The sequence below is a fragment of the Thamnophis sirtalis genome, unplaced genomic scaffold (genome assembly GCF_051295495.1).
Source record: "Thamnophis sirtalis isolate CommonGarterSnake01/CBP01778 unplaced genomic scaffold, rThaSir2_p1.2 scaffold_6, whole genome shotgun sequence".
In the NCBI taxonomy this organism is placed as follows: Eukaryota; Metazoa; Chordata; class Lepidosauria; order Squamata; family Natricidae; genus Thamnophis; species Thamnophis sirtalis.
The window spans coordinates 15,326,041-15,350,663 of NW_028261386.1; the positions used below are offsets into that span (position 1 = coordinate 15,326,041).

Sequence of the window (24,623 nt, forward strand, 5' to 3'; positions counted from 1 at the left end):
CCACATTTTTTCTACATCATGGCGACCAAAACTGAATGCAGTATTTCAAGTGTGGCCTTACCAAGGCATTATAAAATGGTATTAACACTTCACGTGATCTTGATTCTATCCCTCTGTTTATGCAGCCTAGAACTGTGTTGGCTTTTTTGGCAGCTGCTGCACACGGCTGGCTCATATTTAAATGGTTGTCCACTAGGACTCCAAGATCCCTCTCACAGTTACTACTATTGAGAGAGGTACCACCTATGCTGTGTATTTTGTTTTTCTTGCCTAAATGTAGAGCCTTACTTTTTTCACCATTGAACTTCATTTTGTTAAATAGTGCCCAACGTTGAAGTCTGTCAAGATCCTTCTATATCTTGAGCCTATCTTCTGGAGTGTTGGCTATAGCAGTAGACTTATATACCGCTTCATAGGCCTTTCAGGCCTCTCTAAGCGGTTTACAGAGAGTCAGCATATTGCCCCCAACAATCTGGGTCCTCATTTTACCCACCTCGGAAGGATGGAAGGCTGAGTCAACCCTGAGCCGGTGAGATTTGAACCGCTGACCTGCTGATCTAGCAGTAGCCTGCAGTGCTGCATTTTACCACTGCGCCACCTTGGCTATTCCTGCCAGCTTGGCATCATCTGCAAATTTGATGAGTTCCCCATCTATCCCCTTGTCCAGATGATTGATGAAGATGTTGAAGAGTACTTCAACATCTTCATCTTAGTACTGGGTCTTAGTACTGGGTCTAAGACAGAGCCTTGGGGTACCCCACTGCATACTTCCCTCCATGTAGATGCAGTTGCATTGAGGACTACACGTTGAGTGCGGTTGGTCAGTCAGTTATGAATCCATCTGGTGATGATGCTGTCTAACCCACATTTTTCTACTTTATCTAGTAGTTTGATCCTGCCAGCCAAAGTATGTAGAAATGGCCATGTGGCAAGATTCTTCTATTGTAGCTCTCTGGGAAATTCTGGGAATTGTAGTCCTGGTGAATGTGAAGGGAAATTAGCATTTTCATCTGAGAAAACTCCACACAGCCCTTCTAAATGGCTGCCTAGTTTCAAGTAACCACACAGCCTAGTAGCCTCTGGCAGGTGTGAGGCAGCTCACAGATACCTGATAAAAACCTGGCTTTCCTGGTTCCAATTAACATCCCTAACAAAAGAAGACTTCGAGGTTTGCTTCCAGGCCTGACACTGGCATTATAATTTGTTTTGATCTACAAGATAACAAACCATTATATACAGCTTCTGTTTCCTGCACCCTTGGAGTCCTACAAAGTGGCACATATGCAACACCTTCCACCTTGTGGTAAAAACATAACTGAAGTGTAAAGTGTTCCAGACGGAGTGACTTTAAATCCATATTCCTGGTGGGGGTCCAGTGTTTCTGTGCTGAAAGCATTGAACGATTCTTTAAAACAGGATCTCAGGAAGTAAGTCCAGGGTGTAAGGGAACAAGGTTGATCAAATCCCACCTTTGGCACAAATCAGAAAGAAAGGAAGATGACACAAAGTTGGAACTCTTGACAATCAGACAATATAATTTTCGGTTCCACCACAAAACCGTGTTCGACTAAAGCGCGCTCGACGAAACTGCGTACCTGACGTCATCACAGCGCGACGAAAAAAGCACGCTGTGAACGCTAAAGCTAAAATTAACCCCTAAACCTAAACCTAACCCCCCCTAAACCTAACCCTAAACCTAACCCTAAACCTAACCCTTAACCTAACCCTAAACCTAACCCTAACCCTTAACCGAACCCTAAACCTAACCCTAACCCTTAACCTAACCCTAAACCTAACCCTAACCCTTAACCTAACCCTAACCCTAACCCTAACCCTAACCCTAACCCTAACCCTAACCCTAACCCTAACCCTAACCCTAAACCTAAACCTAAACCTAACCCTTACCTTAACTTGAATCGGCTTGCTTTCAAAGCGCTTTTTAAAGCACCCTTTTTTCTCTGCAGTCGCTGTTGTCGCGCTGCTGATGACGTCAGCGACGCGGTTTAATCGGGTGCGCTTTAGTGGAGCACAGTTTTGTCGTGCCACGATAATTTTCAAGTTTTAAAAAAAACCACCATGTAAAAACGTGCTATTTGGATAAAATTGTATGGGAGAATCAATGGGAACATCTTGGCTTTTACTAGGCATGGATAAAGGCAGGGCGTGGAATTTGATGGCAATGATGTTCAATCTTTTATTAGATTCTGCTTTCTGTATCTCGGAGAAACTATGTCCGTGATGACAAACCTATGGGGTGCATGCTGGAGGTAGCATGCAGGCAGAGCCACCTGGTCTTCGTGCGCACATGCATGCCAGAAACTGGAAGAGCAGCCGCCCGGTGCACATGCTGTAAACTGGAAGAGCAGCTACCCAGCACATGTATGTGTGCCGGGCAGTTGCTCTTTGAGTTTCTGGCACATGTACATGCACGCTCCCGTTTCAGCACTTGGTGCCGAAAACGTTTACCAACACTAAGCTACATCTTTCCTGAGATTTGGAAGCAAGAGGGAAGATACATTTAATTATGCAAACAGCATGATGGGGATTAGATTATTTCTCCTATGAACATTATTTTCCATTTTCACTTACAATTTCATAGAGAACTCTTTTCCTTCCCTTGTGAGTTGCTCATGTCGATGTCTTCTTTATCCTAAGAATATTATTGTACAAGATTATAAGATATAAATGTTATTCAATAAAACGAGAGGCATATTTCTTTATCTAACATTACATGATTGATGCAAAAGGCTAAAATGTTTTTGGGGTTTAGATCTGAATGAAAGGTGCATAATACAGGAACTTTGTCATCTGGATGCAAAGATTCCATCCCACAGAACATCCTTTTATCCAAATATCCCAATTTGTTGGAAGCTAAGCCGATCTGGATCTGATTGATGTCTAGATGGGACACTACCTTGTATTCTGCATTGAATCTGAGGCAGGCATGACTTCAATAAAGATTCTTGTTCTAATTAGCCCTTACATTAGCATCATAGTCTTCCTCCACTCTGCTGACTTCTCTATGCTTTGATTGGTCTTTTATTTTGCCTTCTGGTATACAGGTAGTCCTCAACTTACTATCATTCATTTAGTGACCATTCAAAGTTACAACAGCACTGAAAATGATGACCATTTTTCACACTTATGACCATTGCAGCATCTCCATGGTCATGTGATCAAAATCAAGACCCTTGCAACTGACTCATATTAACGACGATTGCAGTGTTCGGAAGTCATATGATTCCCTTTTGCAATCTTCTGACAAGCAAAGTCAAAGGGGAAGCCAGATTCACTTAACAACTGGGTTACTTACGTAATTGCAGTGATTCACTTAGCAACTGTGGCAAGAAAAGTTGTAAAATGGGGCAAAACTCACTTAACTGTCTTGCTTAGCAGCCAAAGGTTTGGGCTCCATTATGGTCATATATTGAGGCATATCTATACTTGATTACTCCAGGATAAATGTCTACCTTGCCATGGACAAAACCTTTTGGGCAGAATTGTTGAAATTGTATGTCTGGAGAGATAAATGGTGTTTACTATTGAGTTTTCTAGAAGGAGTCAAAGGCCCAGGATTTGTGTATTGATAGGGAATCAAATCTAAAAGTTCAAACCAGAAAGGCAGGGCAGAAGAAGAATGTATGGAAATATACCAGAATCATAAAAATTACTGGCACTCAGTAAACATGTTATCCCACAAAAGACAGTTTCTACAACAGTTCCTTCCCCTGAGGATTCAATGGTCAATCTGATTAGGCAGAAGAAATCCAGAACATGAGAAAGGATGTCACTGGAGTTCTGATTTCCATTTAAAAATGTGCTTAGCATCCTTTTCAAAAAGAAAAGGACAATATTTCAGTGCATAGCTGAATAAGATGGATCTCTACTCACAGAATTGATAGAATGCCGCTCCACATACTTGAACTTCTTCTGCTTATAGTAGTCCCGATTAGATAGGAAATTTAACAGAAGCAGATCACAAAGTACAGAGGCCTACCAGAAACAAAACATATTGGAAACCTGCAAACCAATATAGTTAACATATATTGAAATAGCCTAAAAGATATGGTGAGGTAGAACTGGACAACCACCACCAACATTTTCATAGAGATCTCTAATGGTTGGTTGGCTGACAGGTATTATCCTTGCATTTAATACAATTGAGTATTGTATCATGGATCATGCATACCATGGATCATGGGCATCCATAATAATTTACAGAAGGAATAATCTTGTAAACTACTGCCCTGACTTTACTCATTTTTTTTTCTCTCTCTCTTGGAAATGTTATGTGACTACATTTTTATTTATCACATTTTGACTTCGATACCATTGGATCTAAATTGTAGAAACACCGACTCTTGGTCCCTTTAGACCACTGACCACTAGGAAATTAGGAACACAAAAAACAGTGAAGAGACGCCTGCTTTTTTCCTTTTTGGTCTGTTCCCCTCAATTACAAACATGATATTCTTAAAGTCTACTTCTCAATTTTAACAGATTTAACAGATTAACAGAGTTGGAAGGAACCTTGTAGATCATCTAGTCCAACTCCTCAAACCACCACCACCCCGCCCAAGCAGAAGACCCTATCTACACCATTTCTGACAAATGGCAGTCCAATCTCTTTTTGAAAGTCTCAAGTGACGAAGCCCCCACAACTTCCGAAGGCAACTTCTGTTCCATCGGTTGATTGTTCTCATTGTCAGAAAATTCCTCCTTATTTCTAGGTTGAATCTCTCCTTGATCACTTTCCATCCATTATTCCTTGTCTGGCCTTCAGGTCCCTTGGAAAATAGCTTGACCCCTTCCTCTCTGTGACAGCCCCTCAAATATTGGAAAACTGCTATCATGTCTCCCCTGGTCCTTCCCTTCACTAGACGAGGCATGCCCAGTTCCTGTAACTGTTCTTCATATGTTTTAGTCCCCTAATCATTCTGGTTGCTCTTCTCTGCACTCTTTATAGAATCTCAACATTTTTTTATAGCGTGGTGAGCAAACCTGGATGCAGTATTCTAGGTGTGGTCTTATTAAGGCTGTATAGAGTGATATTAGTACATCAACTTGATCTTGATTATATCCCTCTGTCAATGCAATTTAGGATTGCCTTGGCTTTTTTGGCTGCCTAACCTGATCCCTTTCTTTCTCTTTCTTCCACCATAAAGACAAAAAGCTCACAAATACATGATTTCTATTGGAGAATATAACTTCCCTAATAAACGCTGCTTGTCCTCACTTGCACGTCCACAATCAGTCGGTATCTAGGCAGCAGACTGAATACTGTAGTTAAAATCCTTTCAGCCAGTTTTCTCCATGATGCTTCCTCCTTTTTAAATTACAGTAATGTTTCTTAAATTTGTATTTCAATATTTCAGTTAATCAAGCACATTTCATGCTGTGTCTCCTTCTGCCAATGTAATGCATTATTTTGGCAATGTGTAGGTGACCACTGTGCGTGTTTGTACAAAAAAAAATCAGTGTGGGTTTCTCTCCTATTTCTCCTTTTGTGTTTTTAGAATTTGACGTTTTTAGAATGTTGTGCCAACTCTAAAGCACCAAATACAACTGTGCTACAAGTTCTCTGATATTAAAAGCCCCTGAAAACCATGTCTACAGGGATGTGGTGGCCCAGTGGCTAAGACGCTGAGCTTGTTGATCAGAAAGATCAGCAGTTGGCGGTTCGAATCCCTAGTGCCACTTAACGGAGTGAGCTCCCGTTACTTGTTCCAGCTTCTGCCAACCTAGCAGTTCAAAAGTACGTAAAAATACAAGTAGAAAAGTAGGAACCACCTTTGGTGGGAACTGGGAAGGTAACAGCATTCCACGTGCCTTTGACACTTAGTCAAGCCGGCTACATTACCACACTGACGATTTCGGACAACGCTGGCTCTTCAGCTTTGAAACGGAGATGAGCATTGCTCCCTAGAGTCGGGAATGCCTAGCACATATGTGCGAAAGGAACCTTTACCTTTTTAACCATGTCAATATTTGAAGGATAAAGATAATGAAGGGGGAGTGATGGTGAAATGATCGTGTGATTTTACAGAAATATCCCAAAGGTGTTTTTTCAGGAGGCAACTGGACTTTCTTGGTTTTTTTTTTTCTTTTGAAGATGTTTCACTTCTCCTCCAAGAAGCTTCTTCAGCTCTGACAGGATAGTGGAGAAATGGAAGGATTTGTACTCCTTGCAGACAGCTGGTCATTTGCATCCTATTAGAGGGTTGATGAATCCCTTGGAGGTTTATTTGTATCCTCAGGGTCACCTGAGTAGTGCTCCTGGTCCCTGTAGTCTGCAATTTTCCCTCTGGAAATCCATTCCTACTCCAACACCATTTGAAGGGTGTTCATCCCAAATTGTATAACTAAAAGACTGCAGAGATTCTCAGTCATCCAGGTCATGGTTGTCCCAAAGGTGCTTCTTTTTTCTTCGAAGGCGTTTCTTGGATGAGAAATGAAATGTCTTCAAAAAAAACAACAACAAGGAAGTCCAGTTGCCTCCTAAAAAAGCACCTTTGGGACAACCATGACCTGGATGACTGAGAATTTCTACAGACTTACAGAAACAGATCTTAGGATCCACCAGTAGAAGCCGGAACAGAATTCATATTAGACAGGAGCAGCCAAAGTACAGGTAGTTCTCGACTTACAAACTTTCATTTAGGGACACTCTGAAGTTACAACGGCGCTGAAAAAAGTGGCTTGTGACCTGTTGCAGGTCCAATGTTTTCCAAGGCACCTGAAGGCCAGATAAGGAATAATGGATAGAAAGTGATCAAGGAGAGATTCAATCTAGAAATAAGGAGGAATTTTCTGACAATGAGAACAATCAACCGATGGAACAGAAGTTGCCTTCGGAAGTTGTGGGGGCTTCATCACTTGAGGCTTTCAAGAAGAGATTGGACTGCCATCTGTCAGAAATGGTGTAGATAGGGTCTCCTGCTTGGGCGGGGTGGTGGCATTTTACCAAATGGGCAGATTCTACTCAGAGCAGGCCATATTGGAGATACCTAGGTTTTAAAGCTGTGCTTGTCTCTTTAAAACTCCATAGGGTTAATTAGCAGGCAATGCAGTTTCCATAGTAGCAATGTTACATGGGCATGCTAAGAATATCAGGAATCCTGCATGCTAAAGTTTCGAAGAGGACTTCTATGAGATTTGCAAAGGTTTTAGGGATCTTATGAACTGTAAGTAAAATCTTAAGATCTCAGAAAAATATAGAAACAGAAAAAAAAACCTAGGCACTTACCACTCCAAAGATACCAATCCCAGAACCTATAGTAGTCATTGTTGGAATAATATCAAATTTTCCTGCCTGGATAAAGAGAGGAAAAAGAAAGTTCAAAGATGCTGGGAAAAGATGTGAATACAGTAGCTATTATTGGGGCTGTCACCAATTAAAGACCTCAATTGAGCTTTCCTTGACTAATTAAGCACAGTCAGTAGCAATTAGTCTAGCTATTCCTCTAGTAATAAAGTAAACAGTGACTGAGAGTCAATCACTGTGTTGTCTTAGTTATCTTAGCTTGTGGTCATGTTAAAACAGGACAGAGAGAGAGACTATTTATGCCACCTTGAACTTTGAGGAAAGGTAGCCTACTTAACGTGATAGATTGGATGAAGACCTGTCACAGTTCATGGCATATAAAGTAATCTGAGATTACAAGACAACATAATGCCTGTTTCAGAGGTGGTATTCAGCCAGTTCTGGTGAACCGGTACCAGAAATTTTGAGTAGTTCAGAGAACCAGCAAATACCACCTCTCGCTGACTCCACCCAATCTATTCACTGCTTCCCGAGTCCCAGCTGATCAGCTGAGACTTCTTCTGTTGCCCTGCACAGGAGAACGGAGCTGGAAAGCAGCTGAGTGGGGTAGGGAGGGAATGGGGATTTTACAATATCCTTGCCCTGGAGTGGGATGGAAATGTAGATTATACAGTATCCTTCCCTTGCCACGCCCACCAAGCCAGGGCATGCCCACAGAACCGGTAGTAAAAAAAAAAATTGAATCCCACCACTGGCCTGTTTGTGAGAAGGACAGTTTTATTAGACATAAGCCAGGGGACTAAGACAATGGAAGGAATAATTTTTACAAAAACAAGCACTACCTTCCCATTCACCAAAATATCAAATCGGATGCCAAACACCTTGTACAGAATCCTCATGTCTCTCCCATTTTCTCTGTAATATCTGCCATACCTTCCAAAAACAAAGGAGAGAAAGCAAGAGATGGGCTGGAACAAAGGATTGTTATTATCAATGAGGTACTGATTAATTTAAAATATTTGTAAGCTATATTTCTAGACAGCATTTACTCAAAGCAGGTACTAAAAGGTTCGATAAACGCTTTTTAAAAAAAGCTAGACCTGTCTTACAATCCTTGGGCGAGTGTTCTATGCAAATAAAGTCTCTACAAAAAAGTAAATGCTTGTATTGCTAAGCTATAAAGATCAGCTAAGGATCAGAAAAGGATCCTAAGGATCAGAAAAGGATTAGAAAAGGTGGCTCAATGGCTAAGACGCTGAGCTTGTCAATCAGAACGGTCGGCATTTGGCGGTTCAAATCCCTAGCGCCGCGTAACGGAGTGAGCTCCTGTTACTTGTCCCAACTTCTGCCAACTTAGCAATTTGAAAGTATGTAAAAATGCAAGTAGAAAAATAGGGACCACCTTTGGTGGGAAGGTAACAGCATTCTGTGCTCCTTTGGCATTAAGTCTTGCCGGCCACATGACCATGGATACGTCTTCAGACAACACTGGCTCTTCGGCTTTTAAATGGAGATGAGCACTGTTCCCTAGAGTTGGGAATGACTAGCACATATGTGCGAGGAGAACCTTTACCTTTACTTTAAGGATCAGGCTGTGCTGCTGATCTTCAAAAGAATGGCCAGGCTCATTTGGCTATTCTTATAAACTGGTCCTAAACATCTTAGGCCAGGGGTCTCCAACCTTGGCAACTTTAAGCCTGGAGGACTTCAACTCCCAGAATTCCCCAGCCAGCAAAGCTTAAATACTGTCACCTGGCCTTGAATTATTGGACATGTATGCAACAGATGATTACACTTAGCAATAGAGCTTTATAGACTATATATCACAAGGGTAAGTATGAAGACATGGAACCAAGTAATAAAATCACACCAAAAAAAACCCCAGATAGTTTTGGAATCCTTTGATTCTCACATTAAGAGCTGCCTGAATATTAGAGTTAGGGTTATGGTCCCTTCTTTCAGCCACTGGAGATTAGATAGAACAATAGCAATAGCACTTAGAATTATATACCGTTTCATAGTGCTTTTACAGCCCTCTCTAGGCAGTTTACAGAGTCAGCCTATTGCCCTCAACAACCTGGGTCCTCATTTTACCCACCTCAGAAGGATGGAAGGCTGAGTCAACCTTGAGCCTGGTGAGATTTGAACTGCCAAACTGCAGCTAGCAGTCAGCTGATGTAACCTGCAGTACTGGACTCTAACCACTGCACCACTTTGGCTCATGTTTGATCCATAGATTGATCCTGCCATAACCTTCTGGAGGCTGGATAGACCAGTCCCACCATTGACTGGCAGAGAGTGGTCAACCATAGTCAAGCAGATAGGAAGTTGGGAAATTATTCTGCTCCCACTGCTTTTTTTGACTTGGCCATTCTGTTGCTTTATTTAGGTGAATAAAACATCATCCAACCAATCGTGGGTTGTCTAGCTGTCAATATTATTGTGGCGGGAGGTTTGCCCTTTAACCATCCCATTTATATTTTGGGGTGAGGGGAGATGGAAACTAGAGCAATCTTTTTATAATCAAAATCAAAATTTTGACAACAACAAAGCGAAAAGATATACTATCTTAGTGATTCTCAAACATTTCAGTCTCAGAACTTCTTTACATTTTTAAAAATGATTAGGAATAGGGGTGAAATTCAGCAGCTTCTGACAGGTTCTGGAGAACCAGCAGCAAAAATGTTGAGTAGTTTGGAGAACTGGCAAATACCACCTCTGGCTGGCGCAAGAAGGGGGATTTTGCAATATCCTTTCTCTGAAATTGGGGAGGGGATGGAGAGTTTGTAGTATCCTTCCTCTGCCATGCCCACCAAGCCACACCCACAGAACGGGTAGTAAAAAAAATTGAATTTCACCACTGATTAGGGACCTTAAAAAGCTGTGGTTATCTGGGTTTTTCCATTCATATTTATTATATTACTAAGTAAAACTGAGTAATTTTGAAACTATTTAATTCTGCAAGGTCCTGAAAGGGTCTTAAGGATCCCCAACACATTGAGAATCACTGGATTTTTTTGACATGTGTAGCAAATGCAATGTAACCAAATGTGCATGCAGTGTTCTCAGCAAGCCACAGGATGGTGCAGGTCTACTGTAATTGAGCTGGAGCAGAATTTCCACTTCCAAACCTAACTAGCAAGTATCATTCTAAAGTATGGAGAATATAGGCTGACATATATTACAATTACTTATTTTTTAAAGCAAATGTCCAGAGACTGCAAATAGAGATTATGTTGAGGGAGGCCTTATGCAAATAATCCATTCCTTTGTGTGCTGTTTTCTTCATGCTTACTAGTTTGGGTTTTCTACACAATGGCATATCCTTATGCTCTCAAAAAGTCACTCAATTCACCTAGGATGAAATAGCAAAGCGTCCAGGTTAAATCCTAAATTTCCATTGGACTTCCTGGCTTCTGGCTTTTGACTTTAATTCCCTGATATTTATTTCCTCGTTCATTTTCCCCTGATATCTCTTTCCTTGTTCATTTCATACTAGCTGAAATGTGGTATGCTAAATGAAACAACCACAAAAATCAATACATACCTGAAATTATAGCCTGGCGAGACGTTACTGTCTTCATCGTAAAGCCTATGGAACTTGTAAACAGGTACACAGTATTTCAGAGACCAGTCAAGGTCACAGTCCCAATTTATGGTGATTCCAACAACGCCACCCTGTCCAAACAGAAGCAGCACTTTTTGTAAGGACCACAATAGCTTTTGTTCATGAGTTGCTTAGAATATTTGAGGCTACTTAGAGAAAAAGGCATCTAATAGAAGGTGAAGTTGAAATTTCATTTAGGGTGAACTCATCTCCTTAACGCCTAAATTCCTGGTGATTTTCTGGATTTGTCCATGAAGTTTTCTTGGCAATTTTCAGAACATTTCTTTCAACTTCTCAATCCAACTTTAAGGCCTGTTATTTTCTGGCAGTCTATTCCAAATACTAATCAAGTATAATCCCACTTAGTTTTAAACTGTGATTTATTTGTGTACTCCATCTGAGCACAAAACGGGAAAGAGGTTCATTCATTCATTTATGGCATATCATGCATAGACTAGCAACATATAATTGACATTTCACCTAGATTAATAAACCACAACAAAATGTAAATGCTAAAAATATCTATGTTCAAATACCAATGTCTAGGCCATTTTCTAGACCTTTTCGGGCCCAAATGACAAGAGAGATTGGGAATATTATTTGAATCTGCCAAATCAATGTCAAGGATCTCAACACACTCAAGAGCCAATCCCAAAGGTGCTTTTTCAGGAGGCAACTGGACTTTCTTGTTTTTTCTTTGAAGACGTTTCACTTCTCATCCAAGAAGCTTCTTTAACTCTGGCAGGATGGTGTGGAATGGAAGGATTTATATTCCTTGCAGACAGCTGGTCATTTGCATCCTTTTAGAGGATAAACTTTAGATAAACTTGGAGGTTTAGCTGTGTCCTCAGGGTCACCTGAGTAGTGCTTCTGGTTCCTGTAGTCTGCAATTGTATAGATTTTTAGCTGTACAATTTGGGATGAACAACCTTTGAATGGTGTGGGAGTAGGAATGGATTTCCAGAGGGGAAAAATTGCAGAGTACAGGAGCTAAGAGCACTACTCAGGGGACCCTGAGGACACAGATAAATCTCCAAGTGCTTCAATGACCCCCTAAAAAGATGCAAATGACCAACTGCCTGCAAGGAATATAAATCCTTCTATTCCCCACTATCCTGTCAGAGTTGAAGAAACCTCTTGGATGAAAAGCAAAGTGTCTTCAAAAGAAAAAACAAGAAAGTCCAGTTGCCTCCTGAAAAAGCACCTTTGGGACAACCATGACCTGGATGACTGAGAATCTCTATAGACTCTAGAGCCAATATGTCTATGGACAATAACATAGACATGGCCATCCTTCAAGAAATGTATATAGAAAACAAAGAACACCAACACAGAAGAAGCAAGATTCATGGCTACGACCTGTTGGGAGCCACCTACCACTGCAGCTAAGGTGTGGCTATGTTAAAAAGAATATAAAAGGAAAATGTATGCAAGAATCATACACTAAAATGGACATCCTTTAAGTCTACAAATAAATTCTGTACAGCGCAGCATGATACTGCAAAAGTGCACAGCTGTTTTCTCCTCTCATAATATGAGGTCATACAATAAAAGCTAGATAGCGGGAAATTCAGCCAGCAGCAGAGTGGTGGTGAGATATTTTTCACTTGACACTGTGTTAACCTGTGGAATTTATCAGTATAGGATATAGAGATGGCCTCTGACTTTCTGGAATGAGGTGCTGAGAAAATACTGTTTGACACCTCAGCTGGGTGCTTCAAACATGTAGGAAGATTTATAGGGATAGGAGGAGAGCTTAGAGCTATTCCCCAGACCTGAGTTAAAGTGTTGTTTGCACTTTACTCTGGCGTAAAATTTGATGACCCTTCTGGTGATCCCTGACTTGCCATGGGGCATGATACTAACAAGTAGCATTTGTCTTATTTTCATTGCACAGAGAACATTAAGACGGAGATTAGTGGATTCCTCAGATATGTTGGCCCATGAAGCAACTAATCAGTGTAAAAATATCCAATCATTCTCCAGGAATGGGCTACAGCAATGTTGGCTAACCTTTTCTGGACTGACTGCCCAAAGCGCGTGCACACGTGAGCAAATGCGTTTGCACCCGAACCCCAGTGGTGAGTTTCAAAATTTTTTGGAACCTCTTCTGTAGGTGTGGCCTGCTTTCCGGGTCCACTGGTGGAACCTCTTCTAACCGTTTCAGTAGATTTGAGGAACCGGTTCTACCGAATAGGTGCAAAATGATAGGAACCCACCTCTGCCGAAGCCCCTAAATGCAATGTGTGTGCAGTCCCGCACATTCAGCCCATGTCCCACACATGCATAGCAGAGATCTGAAGACCGGCTGGCTGGTAGGAGGCGAGCGCACATGCGCAGCAGAGCTAAACTGGGGTGACGGCTCGTGTGCCATCAGAGAGGGTGCTGTGCAGTGGTGGGATTCAGCCAGTTCGCACCTATTTGGGAGAACCGGTTGTTAACTTTTTAAGCAGTTCGGAGAACCGGTTGTTGGAAAAAAATCTCCTTTTGTTTCTTTCCACTTTACAGGGCTAATCCTGTAAGAAAGGCAGGAAGGAAACATTCTGGTGTTGTTTCTAGCCTAATCTTTATTGCCCTGCTTACAGAAACTGCCTCTCCCGTTAACCCTTATTACATTGTAACTGCTAAGGTGAAGCGCCCATTGACGTGAGTGATGTTGAAATGGCCACGCCGACCCAGTCACATGACCACTGAGCCACGCCCACCATTAGGGCAGAGAACTGGTTGTTAAATCATTTGAATCCCACCACTGGTGCTGCGTATTACCTCTGGCACATGCGCCATCGGTTCGCCATCACGGCACTAAGGCCTTTTGCTTTTGTTTTAAGTAAACACAGAACCTCAATTACACTCTTTTGTTCCTGAAATTCATCTTCATTTATGGGTGACAATTGTCTCATGAATCATATGATGGAGAAAAGTTATGCAGCAGGATTCAATTTGAGTCGGTCACCAAGACCAAATGTTTAGTCTTCCAAGCTTTCAGATTTACGCTGGAGCCCATCCTCAGGGAAGTTCTCTCTCACCAGAATGTGAGAGGCAGACACATTCTGGTGAGAGAGAAGGTCCCTCAGGATGGGCTCCAGCACGAGCTCAAAAGCTCTGGTCCCAGTGACCGACCCAGATGGGATCCTACGACATTATCCTGGGACATGTATATTTGCCTTCATTTGCGAAAGTTATGCAAATCAGATGGCCTCTGCAGCAGGAGGTTGCAAAGAAAAAAGTGACGTCATTATGTACATTATGTCATTGTGTTGTAGGAAGTTATCACCCAGCCCTCTCCCAGAAAAAGGAAATATCCTAGGAAATATTGAAAAGGCAGAATATTTCTCTGGATGTGAAAAGAAAGAAACGTGTTTTAAAAGACAGAATAGCTGCCTGTAGCTTCCTGCCCATCCCCACTTTGTTAATGGGCCATTAAGAATAAGGTGACCAGATTTTAACATGGGTAAAGAGGGACACCATTGACCGGGGAGGGGGGGGCAAGCTAGTCCCTTTACATAATAAAGACCTCCACTTCAGCTCTGGGGGGATGGGATTAAAGCATGATAATATTGGCCTTTTACCCAACTCACCACATGGCATCTGAGAACTCAACCAAACCTGGATTCGAAACACAGCCTAGAGAGTTGCCCCTGCATAGCCCCATGGGAGTCTGCCAACCAATCAGAATACAAGCTCAAGATCAAAGGCCAGAGAGGGCATAAAAAAAGGACTCAGCATCTCAGTCTTTCCTTCTCTTTTCTCCACCAACATTGAAGCATGTGATCACCTTTTCTGTTCAGGGCTCAAGCCATATGGTCCTGTCCAATAATAAACCATCTTTCCAAGCAGCCTCCATGTCTCCAGTGTCTTTTTCCCTACTTGGAGCTGAACCCAGAAGGACATTTCTTTCATCAGTGTAAATAACATAATCTATGCCATTTGCTCTCTGATGTGTGTGGTATTGTTGTGGCTTCTGTTGGATGCCCGTGGCTCGGCTTATGGACTGTCAACTTTTTGTGCCTCTGATCATTCAGAATATTCTCACCTTAAAAGCAACTTGAGAAAAATTCTGTCCAGAGTCTTCCACCATATGTCCAAGTTTAAACACAGGGCACAGAGGGTCCTTGTCTTTGTGATAAACACATTTTTTCAGGTAGCGTTCACTAACTTGCTCAACAAGATTGCGTCTGTGTTAGAAGAAAGCAAAGCATCATCTCAGTTTGTTTCATTGTTCTTAGATCACAGAATAACTGCTTTCAAATTATGTTAAATTCTCTTAAGCATCGCAATACAAACCAGACAGGAAAAAAATATAAAGATCTGAATATTGATTGTAATAATACCGGTAGGTGTATTAAAATATGATAAGCAGGGAGGTAAGCCATCTCAACTCTTCAGGAAGACAAACTTTTAAAGATATACAACACTCTAAAAGTCTGTTTAACCAACCTTGGAGGTGAATGGTGGGTTGACAATACTCTGCCTTTTTAACTTTCTCATTTGTTCTTTTTAAATTTTGTTTTAATTCCATTTTTTACTTTTTTTATCTATGGCTTTTATATGATTTTATGGTTCTATTTGTAAACCATCCAGAGTCATGCAGGTGTGATGAACAGTACAGAAATTTAATCTATCTATATATAAATGGTTGTATGTATGTGTATGTATGTTCCAGCATAACTCTGGAAATTGTTGTGGTAAGACACCCCTAAAACCCCTCAGGGTGTGTGTTCGGTTAAGATACAGCCTGTTGAGCCTTAAAATGGCTTCTACTGTACTGCCGTAAAATTACTTCTACTGTACAGCGCAATGGAGTTGCCATGTAACAGTTTCATAGTACTCCACAAGTGGGCTCCCTCTGGTAAGGGGGAAAATTTGAAATTACGTTTGGCCCGGACATTCCCCCCTCTATAAATAAATACCCGGGCAATGCCAGGTTATTAGCCAGTAAATAAATAAAGGACACCTGCAAATGTCTTGGATGGATGGATGGATGGATGGATGGATGGATGGATTACCAAATATTATAAAATCCACCCCCACAAAACGGCTATAATTTATAGTCACAAGAATCTTTGGCTTACCTGGAAACTCCAAACCTGGGGAAAGTAATGCTGTTTTTTATAAACAAGGTAAATTTTGCAGCGTCCAGAAGCAATGGTGGACTGTAAGACATAAATATTGATGCGTAGGTGTGAAAATACATGGAAATACTGGTATCCATAGAAGGTTGATTATTCTTTCCTGAGATTTAGCATCATTGTGAACAGATACCCTCTCCCCACCCCCATTTCTTACTTGGGAATGTTGTCATCAATTTCAACCGGGCACCAGCCAAATATCTCACAGGTCTTCTGTGTACGGCTAAAATTCACGCACTTCCCAGTCATGATTCCTATGGAAAGTATAGTCAAAAAGTGAATGAAGATCACATTAGACCCCAGTGTGAACCAAGCAGAGCCTATGTTACTCCTCTCTCTGTGTTATTGCTTCTCAAATTCAGGATGCAATCAAATGGATAAGCCAAAGCTAACAATTGTGTAGTTTGTGGTTCAGGGCATAATTGTTCTTTTCTACTTTGCCCTGATTGGACACTATCTGGGAAGATGTGTCCAGTTCTCAAGACCGTGTTCAAAAATAAAATTACAGCAAGAAACTGGAGTGAGTTCAGAGGATGGCTGAAAATCCAAATCCCATAAGGAATCGATAAAGGATTTGGCTATACTTAATTTCAGATTACTGAGGGAAGATAAACAGCAATCTCTTCAAATATCTAAAGGGCTATCATGGAGAAGAGGGAAGCAGAGGGCCAGATCAGAAGCAAGGAATTAAAACTACAAGGAAAGAAGTTCAGGCTGGAGATGACAGGAAGAACTTCATAACCATATTACTGAAGATCTTCAGAGGCTGGATGAAAATTCAGTGAAAAGACGCTGCAGTAGAACCTCCACTAAGCAGGACACTCAATAGCTAACATCCAAGGTCCCATCGAACTCCCTGATTCTGTGTTATGGAAATCATTTTTTTTCTTTTTTTGGTTCGGTTACTGCATTTTATGGGAACACATAACGGTTTAGAGTTTAGGGTTTAGAATGTTTTTTTTTTAATAATTAAATGTTTTATTCATTTTCATTTTCAATTTTGTACATTCACTTATATACTGGATATTTGCAATAATAATAATATAATCGTAAGAAAAAAAAAAAAAAACCCAACCTAAACACAACTCATAAACCCAACCTATCACTTTCACACACCCCTTCTTCTCCCCCTCCAACTTTCCTTTCTCCCTCCAACGATCACCCCTCCTACTTCCCTTTCCCCTCCTATCTTCCTTTCTCGCCTTCCTCACCCTCCTTCCCCTCTCATCCTCCTTACATTCCCCTCTTCCTCCCGCCTTACTTCTCCCTCTTCTTTTCCTCTACTTCTCACTATGGTGCATTTCTCTATTCCTTACACCCAAAAAAAAAAAGGAAAGAAAAAAGCAATAAGAAAAAAAAAGAGAAAAATAAAAAGAAAAGATAAGGAACAACAGTATACAAGTGTATTCTTCTTGTTCTATATATTGAAACTATATCTCCACCCACCCACCCACCCCCAATGAACCCCCTTCCCTAACCCCCTCCGACTTCCCAGGTCACACACCCGGCACAGTTCAGTACCATTCACCTTCAAAATATCTTATTAACAATAATAATGAAAATAAAAATAAAAAGAACACTCCGAAAAAGAAAACAAAAACAAAAAAGTAAATAAAAAAAATTGAAAACTCTTTTGCATTATGCTCAGCCTCCCATCATTCTTAAAATTTAAACAGTGTAAATCATTCCATTTATATTTTGTCCTCGTCCCTTACTTCTTTGATATTTACCCCCATCTTCCTGTAGAATCTCCAGATAGCCTTTCTTAACCTTATATTCAAATATTAGTTTATACAAAAATCAATTTATCTTCATACTTTCGCTACTCATCTTCCTATCCTTCGTTTCACGTCTCCATTCCTCCCAAGCCCAAATTGCATAAGATTAGGATCTCGCTCTTCACTTTAAAATCCTGAGCTTTTTATATTATACTTCAAACATGTAAATTCGTAAAATATATGCCCAAAATTCATACCAGTTCGTTCAATCCCAAGATCCCTTCATCAATATCCCGCTCCACCTTCCTTTCTGCCCCACACTCCATTCATCCCAAACCGCAATTCAAATAAATCTTAGTCCCCGCTTTCCTCACAGAAAACACTTCATGCGCAGTTTGGATTGAAATTCAAATAAGTCTTGTAAAAGTCCCGTATCAGTACACAACTTTACCATTTCATACCAAACAGAAATCCTAAAGTTTTAATCAGTCCAAAAGCTTAGAAAGTATTTTAAAGACGTCGCTGGGTCTATATTCTTTACTCTTCTGTCCTTCCGGAAAGAAAAGGCAACCCTCTGCCTTATAACCACGTGTCCCGCTGCTTTGAAAATATAACTGAATCCTCAGTTTCCACTCTTCTGCCTCTCCAGTAGGGGGAGAACAACTCCCTCCTTCTTGTAGCCAAGTGACTTGCTGCTTGTCTTTCCTTCACCTTGTCCTTCCGCGTTTCCGAGTGAGTCAAGAAGCCCCGCCTTCAGAGTTTTATAATAAAAGTCCCGAGCTTCCGAAACAGAATTAATACGAAATCTTTGATTTTCAAATGTAACTGTGATTCCAACTGGAGCTTCCCATTTATACTTTATTTGACGATTTCTAAGTTCTTGGGTTAAAAAAGTATAACTTCTCCTTGCTTGCAGCATCTGAAGCGGGATATCTTTAAAGACGAACAAATCGTGGCCATCGATTCGAAGCCTGCTATTATAAAGCTTTTGTGAGATCGCATTTCTGGATTCTCTTGTGAAAAAATATATAATTATGTCTCTTGGAAGCTGTCGTTGCTCTGCTACATGCGAATTTTGGCGATAGATTTTTCGAATATTCCAATCAAAATTAAGTCCTGGGCCTCCCACCACTTGGCTGAAAGCTTCTACAAAAGTCTGTTTCAAATTTTCTCCTTTCTTTTCAGGCAGTCCTCTGACTCTTATTGCAAACACCTTTGTATTATAATTTATCATTGTAAGTTGTGTTTGATTATTAATAATCTCTTGTTGTAAAGCTTGAATATTAGAAGTCAAATTAAAATTAGCCCTCTCCAAAGTTTCCAATTTCGTCTCCATTTCTTCAACATAATCTGTTAAAGTAGACGTGACTTCAAACATATTCACATTTATCTGGGCAATTTTGGTATGTATTTTATCGCATAAATCCAACACAAATTCTTGAATTTCTTTTCTAAAGTCATTAATTATTTGAAAGAGAAGCTCCTGTGTCAAGAAATCTCCAGTAGATGGCGTAGGAGACAAAGGCAGCGATTTGGTAGCAAGTTCTTTAAGCACGAGGGGGGAGGATTTTTTTGCCTGTTTAGACCTGGGAGACATTATAGATAAAATCTGAGAATAGACAGATAAACAGTGTCTTCAGCTGGCCAGTTCTCAATAAATTATTTGTAGATTTTGCTCATTAATGAGTAGCGGTCTCCGGGGAAATAAAGCCAGTTAATTACGTCATCAATCACCAACACAGTAAAAACGCCATTTTGTATCCCAATTGCGCAGAGAAGTTCAAAGGAAAAACAAGGCTGGTGTTTAGATAATTAAAAAAAAAAAAACACATCACAGAAGTGCGACCCGCTCGTATTATCTTAAAAACAATTTATCATTGTCCTGAGTGCGGGAGTCGGCTGTCTAGGGCTGCAAAAAGGCAGCTGCGAAGAACTGGCTGGAGATAAGAGCTCAGTTACGTTGGATCCATTCTCTGTTCGCAGCCCAAAAAAAAAGAAGAGGGCTGTGAACTACGAATAAATCCTAACACCTGAGCTTTAGAATGTTGTATGAGCCTAGCTGATTTGCAGTTGATGATTAATACCAGATTATAAACAGTTTCTAATTTATGTCATTTTGGCCCTTTTACATTTTTTTTTAAAAAAAATCACATTTAATAAAACTTTTTCCTAGGGAGATTAATATTCATATTTTCATTTTTGGCAATAAGTTGGTGCCCTAATCAGTTTAAAAATGAAAACTTAATTCTTTTGGAATGTTAACATTATTGCTTGTCCTCATGCAGAATTTGGGAACTTATTAATTTAATTTATCATCATCCAATGCTTTCTCTATGTGTCCTCATAATTATATTCTTATATAGGTAGTCCTCAAGTTACAACCCTAGCTGAGCTCCGCAATTCATAAATTGTGGTGGTTGTAAGTGAGTTATGATGTAAAATGGGACTCAGTTTTATGACCATTTTGGAGAGCAGTGGTAAAGGAAATGCCTGAGTCGTTTAGAAAAAGCCATGGTTATTGCAAACTCATGATTTGCTCTCCGGTGGTTTTGTTGCAAACAGGAAGTAAATACCAGTTTCTAGCAGAATGTTGTAAATTGTGGTCATGTGACCAGGGGCACTGCAAATAGCTATAAGTGGAGACTGGTTGCCGAGTAACCAAAATCCACTCATGTGACTGTAGTGCAGGTGAGAGTCTGTAGGAAATTAGCACCCACCATCTCCTAGAAAAATGAAATATTTTAGGAAATATTCAAAGGACAGAATATTTCCCCTAAAAGGGAGACAGAAACGCAGCCCCCCACCCACCCACTTTTCTCAATGGGCCTTTAAGGCCTGTGTAAAGGATAGAAGGATAGAAGAGGCCTGAGGCAGCTGAGGTGAGTTGAACAGCAATTTATTGTAAACGCAACGAATAACTATGTACAGACAGGATTCAGCACCTCGCCCTGCTTGACAGCTATTTATACAGGAGCTGTCAAGCAGGGCGGCCAATGGGAGTGCTTCTGGCAGCCCGCGCTCAGCCAGCCGCGCCTTAGCCAATCAGGCGCGGCTAGGCTGTTGCTGGCTGCCAGTCGTAAGTCAAGGACTTGTAGCCGGTCGTAAGTCAAGGACTTGAGGACCGATCGCAAGTCGAGGACTTAGTAGCCTGGGCCAGTCTGTTCTACATAACAAAGATCTACCTCCTTCAGGCAGAGCCACAATAGGAATCCCAAAGCCTTTCATTACATCATCACCCAGCAAGGCTCAACCAAGCTAGGGACTCAAGACAGCCTACAGAGTTGCCCCTGCATGGCCCCATGGAAGTCTGACAACCAATCAGAATACAAGCTCAAATTCAAAAGCCAGAGAGGATATAAATCTCAGGCACTCTCAGCATCTCTTCCCTTTTTTTTCTCTTCGCCCAACGTCTTCAAGGCATGTGGTCCTGTCCACCATTAAAACCTTCTTTCCAAGCAACTTCCATGAATCCAGTGTCTTTTTCCCCACTTGGAACTGAACCCAGATGGACATTTCTTCCAACAGGCCGATGTTTGAACTTTAAATTTATACCACAAGTCTCTTTTTTGGAGACTTAAGTGACTGGTTGTAAACCTGTATTGCTAATTTTTCTTACCCCTCTATGTCAGTTTTTTTTTTCAAATTTTTCAATCTTAAACTGTTGTGGACATGCTGGCTGGGGAATTCTGGGAGTTGAAGTCCACACACCTTAAAATGGCCAAGATTGAGAAACACTGCTCTATTGCATTTATATCAACTGTAACAAGCAATGCCTATGGAGAGTCTTAGTCCTCCAGGTCATGGTTGCCCCAAAGGTGTTTTTCAAGAGGCAACTGGACATTGTTGTTTTTCTTTGAATATGTTTTGCTTCTTGGATGAGAAGCGAAAGATCTTTGAAGAAAAACAAGACTTTTGAGAGTAACACACAATGAAACAATAATGGAGCAAAAGCCTCAAAATGCTGCAATATAAATGCTTCTGTTCAAAACCTTAGCCCCTATTTCCTTCCTCTCCCCAACTCCTGGAAAACAATTAGTCAACATCTCAAGGCCATTGATTATTATCTGTCCTCATTTCCCCCTCTCTTAGTCTCTCTTTTTGTACACCTCTTAAATGTCAAATGCTCTGTAATTTAGGATTTTTGAATCAATATACAAATGGAAATCTTAGTATATTCAAAATTCACTGGCAATGCAGCGTGTCAACATTTTAAAAAATGGAATTAGGGAATATGTATGTATGTATGTATGTATGTATGTATGTATGTATGTATGTATATATAAGAGCCAAGGTGGCGCAGTGGTTAAATGCAGCACTGCAGGCTACTGCTAGATCAGCAGGTCAGCGGTTCAAATCTCACCGGCTCAGGGTTGACTCAGCCTTCCATCCTTCCGAGGTGGGTAAAATGAGGACCCAGATTGTTGGGGGCAATATGCTGACTCTCTGTAAACCGCTTAGAGAGGCCTGAAGGCCTATGAAGCGGTATATAAGTCTACTGCTATTGCTATTGCTATATGTATGTATGTATGTATGTAAGCATATCCTCATGAAAAATATGTTGCATTAAAGAAATTGCAAAACTTTGTCTATAAAACTAATCTTAAAGCTTTCTTCACAAAATGAAACAGGGAAAGAGCCAAAACAGGCATGTTTTCAGAAATGAGAACTGAAAGAAAAAAAGCTCATGGCATTTCATCCTCAATTTATAGTTGCGTGTGGGCTTCCCATTAAATCTAGTCGGTCATTATGGAAAACAGGATATTGGACTATAAACATTCTGGGAAAATTCTTTTAAACTTTTTTTTAAAGCATGTCTAATAAATCACATGACAAGTAATATAAACAAGGCAGTAACTTTCTTTATCGAACATATACAGTGTAATAGCATTGTTTGTGTTCACAATAATACATTGATTTATAAACTAGTACTATCATATGAGTTCATTTGACACATTAAGTCAGGGGTCACCAAACTTTCAGACCTCAGGGACCACTAAACTCGTAATTTTAAATCCTGCAGACCATTAATATGAATTTCTAAAAAAGATACATGGTATTTAGTGCAAAAGAAAAAAATGCAAATAATTTTTTTGTTGAACCATCAAAATTATCTTAGCGACCACCAGTGGTCCATAGACCATTGGTTGATGACCACTGCATTGTCATAAAAACAATCAAACCAAGGTTAACACTAACCAGGCTTTTATCATGTGATGCAAAAGATAGCCCTCAACTTATAACCACAAATGGAGCCCAAAATTTCGGTTGCTAAATGAGACATTTGTTAAATGGGTTTTGCCTCATTTTACAACCTTTCTTGCCACAATTGTTAAGTGTATTACTGTAGATATTAAGTTAGTAACACGGTTGTTAAGTTAATTTGGCTTCCCTATTGACTCTGCTTGTCAGAAGATTGCAAAAGATGATCACATGACCTCGGGACACTGCAGTAAATATGAGACAGTTGCCAAGTGTCTTACTTTTCATCATGATGTGACCATGGGGATGCTGTAATCATTGTAAGTATGAAAAACAGTCATACGTCACTTTTTTTAGTGCTGTTGTAATTGAATGGTCACTAAATAGACTGTTGTAAATCGAGAACTACCTGTACTCAGATAGGAGACCATGAGAAAATCGTTGGGCTGTATTAGACCTGATTAAGCTTGCTGTGTACCAAGCTATTTCTCACCTTGACCTCGGCGAAGAAACTCTCCTTTATTACAAGTACTGTCATTGTTACACTTCTCAGACTCTGGATGCTAGGAAGAGGAGAAAAATTGAAGTAATTCAATAAGCAGTGCAGAGATATATTGCAAGTCTCCTGACCCTCTTGCTGGACGTCATGGCCCAGTAACATGACACTATTTTAAAATGTTCTCTTTTAAAAATATGTGACTATAGGAACTCAGTTGTGCAAATGGTAGAAAGCTGAACTTTTAAAATATGGCTGTTTGGGAGACGGTTGCCCATTCACAAAATGGCTGTCACGCAGAGGAGATATTCAGCAAGTTCTGACCAGTAGCGGAAATTTTGAGTAGTTTGGAGAACTGGTAAATACCACCTCTGACTGGCCCCACCCCCATCTATTCTCTGCCTCCCGAGTCCCAGCTGATGGGGAGGGAATGGGGATTTTGCAGTATCCTTCCCCTGGAGTGGGGAGGGAATGAAGATTTTACAGTATCCTTCCCCTGGAGTGGGGAGGGAATGAAGATTTTACAGTATCCTTCCCCTGGAGTGGGGAGGGAATGAAGATTTTACAGTATCCTTCCCCTGGAGTGGGGAGGGAATGGCGATTTTGCAGTATCCTTTCCCTGGAATGGGGAGGGAATGAAGATTTTACAGTATCCTTCCCCTGGAATGGGGAGGGAATGGGGATTTTGCAGTATCCTTCCCCTGGAGTGGGGAGGGAATAAAGATTTTACAGTATCCTTTCCCTGGATTGGGGAGGGAATGGCGATTTTGCAGTATCCTTTCCCTGGAGTGGGGAGGGAATGGCGATTTTGCAGTATCCTTTCCCTGGAATGGGGAGGGAATGAAGATTTTACAGTATCCTTCCCCTGGAATGGGGAGGGAATGGGGATTTTGCAGTATCCTTCCCCTGGAGTGGGGAGGGAATAAAGATTTTACAGTATCCTTTCCCTGGATTGGGGAGGGAATGGCGATTTTGCAGTATCCTTTCCCTGGAGTGGGGAGGGAATGGCGATTTTGCAGTATCCTTTCCCTGGAATGGGGAGGGAATGAAGATTTTACAGTATCCTTCCCCTGGAGTGGGGAGGGAATGGGGATTTTGCAGTATCCTTCCCCTGGAGTGGGGAGGGAATAAAGATTTTATAGTATCCTTCCCCTGGAGTGGGGAGGGAATGAAGATTTTACAGTATCCTTCCCCTGGATTGGGGAGGGAA

At 40.9% G+C, this 24,623-nt stretch overlaps 1 protein-coding gene across 1 annotated transcript in view; it reads right to left on the minus strand.

The window, feature by feature from the left end:
* Positions 1-605: 605 nt before the first annotated feature.
* P2RX1 (purinergic receptor P2X 1) overlaps positions 606-24,623 on the minus strand; it is a 45,943-nt gene continuing 21,925 nt past the window's right edge. Inside the window, exons 4-13 of the mRNA XM_087717258.1 lie at positions 23,411-23,480; positions 16,158-16,254; positions 15,944-16,024; positions 14,905-15,046; positions 10,812-10,942; positions 8,107-8,197; positions 7,247-7,312; positions 3,892-3,993; positions 2,590-2,650; positions 606-1,469 (exon numbers count right to left, since the gene is read on the minus strand). Coding sequence (XP_087573384.1) covers positions 2,594-2,650; positions 3,892-3,993; positions 7,247-7,312; positions 8,107-8,197; positions 10,812-10,942; positions 14,905-15,046; positions 15,944-16,024; positions 16,158-16,254; positions 23,411-23,480 — 837 coding nt within the window. The 3' untranslated portion in view covers positions 606-1,469; positions 2,590-2,593. The remainder of the gene's footprint in view (positions 1,470-2,589; positions 2,651-3,891; positions 3,994-7,246; positions 7,313-8,106; positions 8,198-10,811; positions 10,943-14,904; positions 15,047-15,943; positions 16,025-16,157; positions 16,255-23,410; positions 23,481-24,623) is intronic.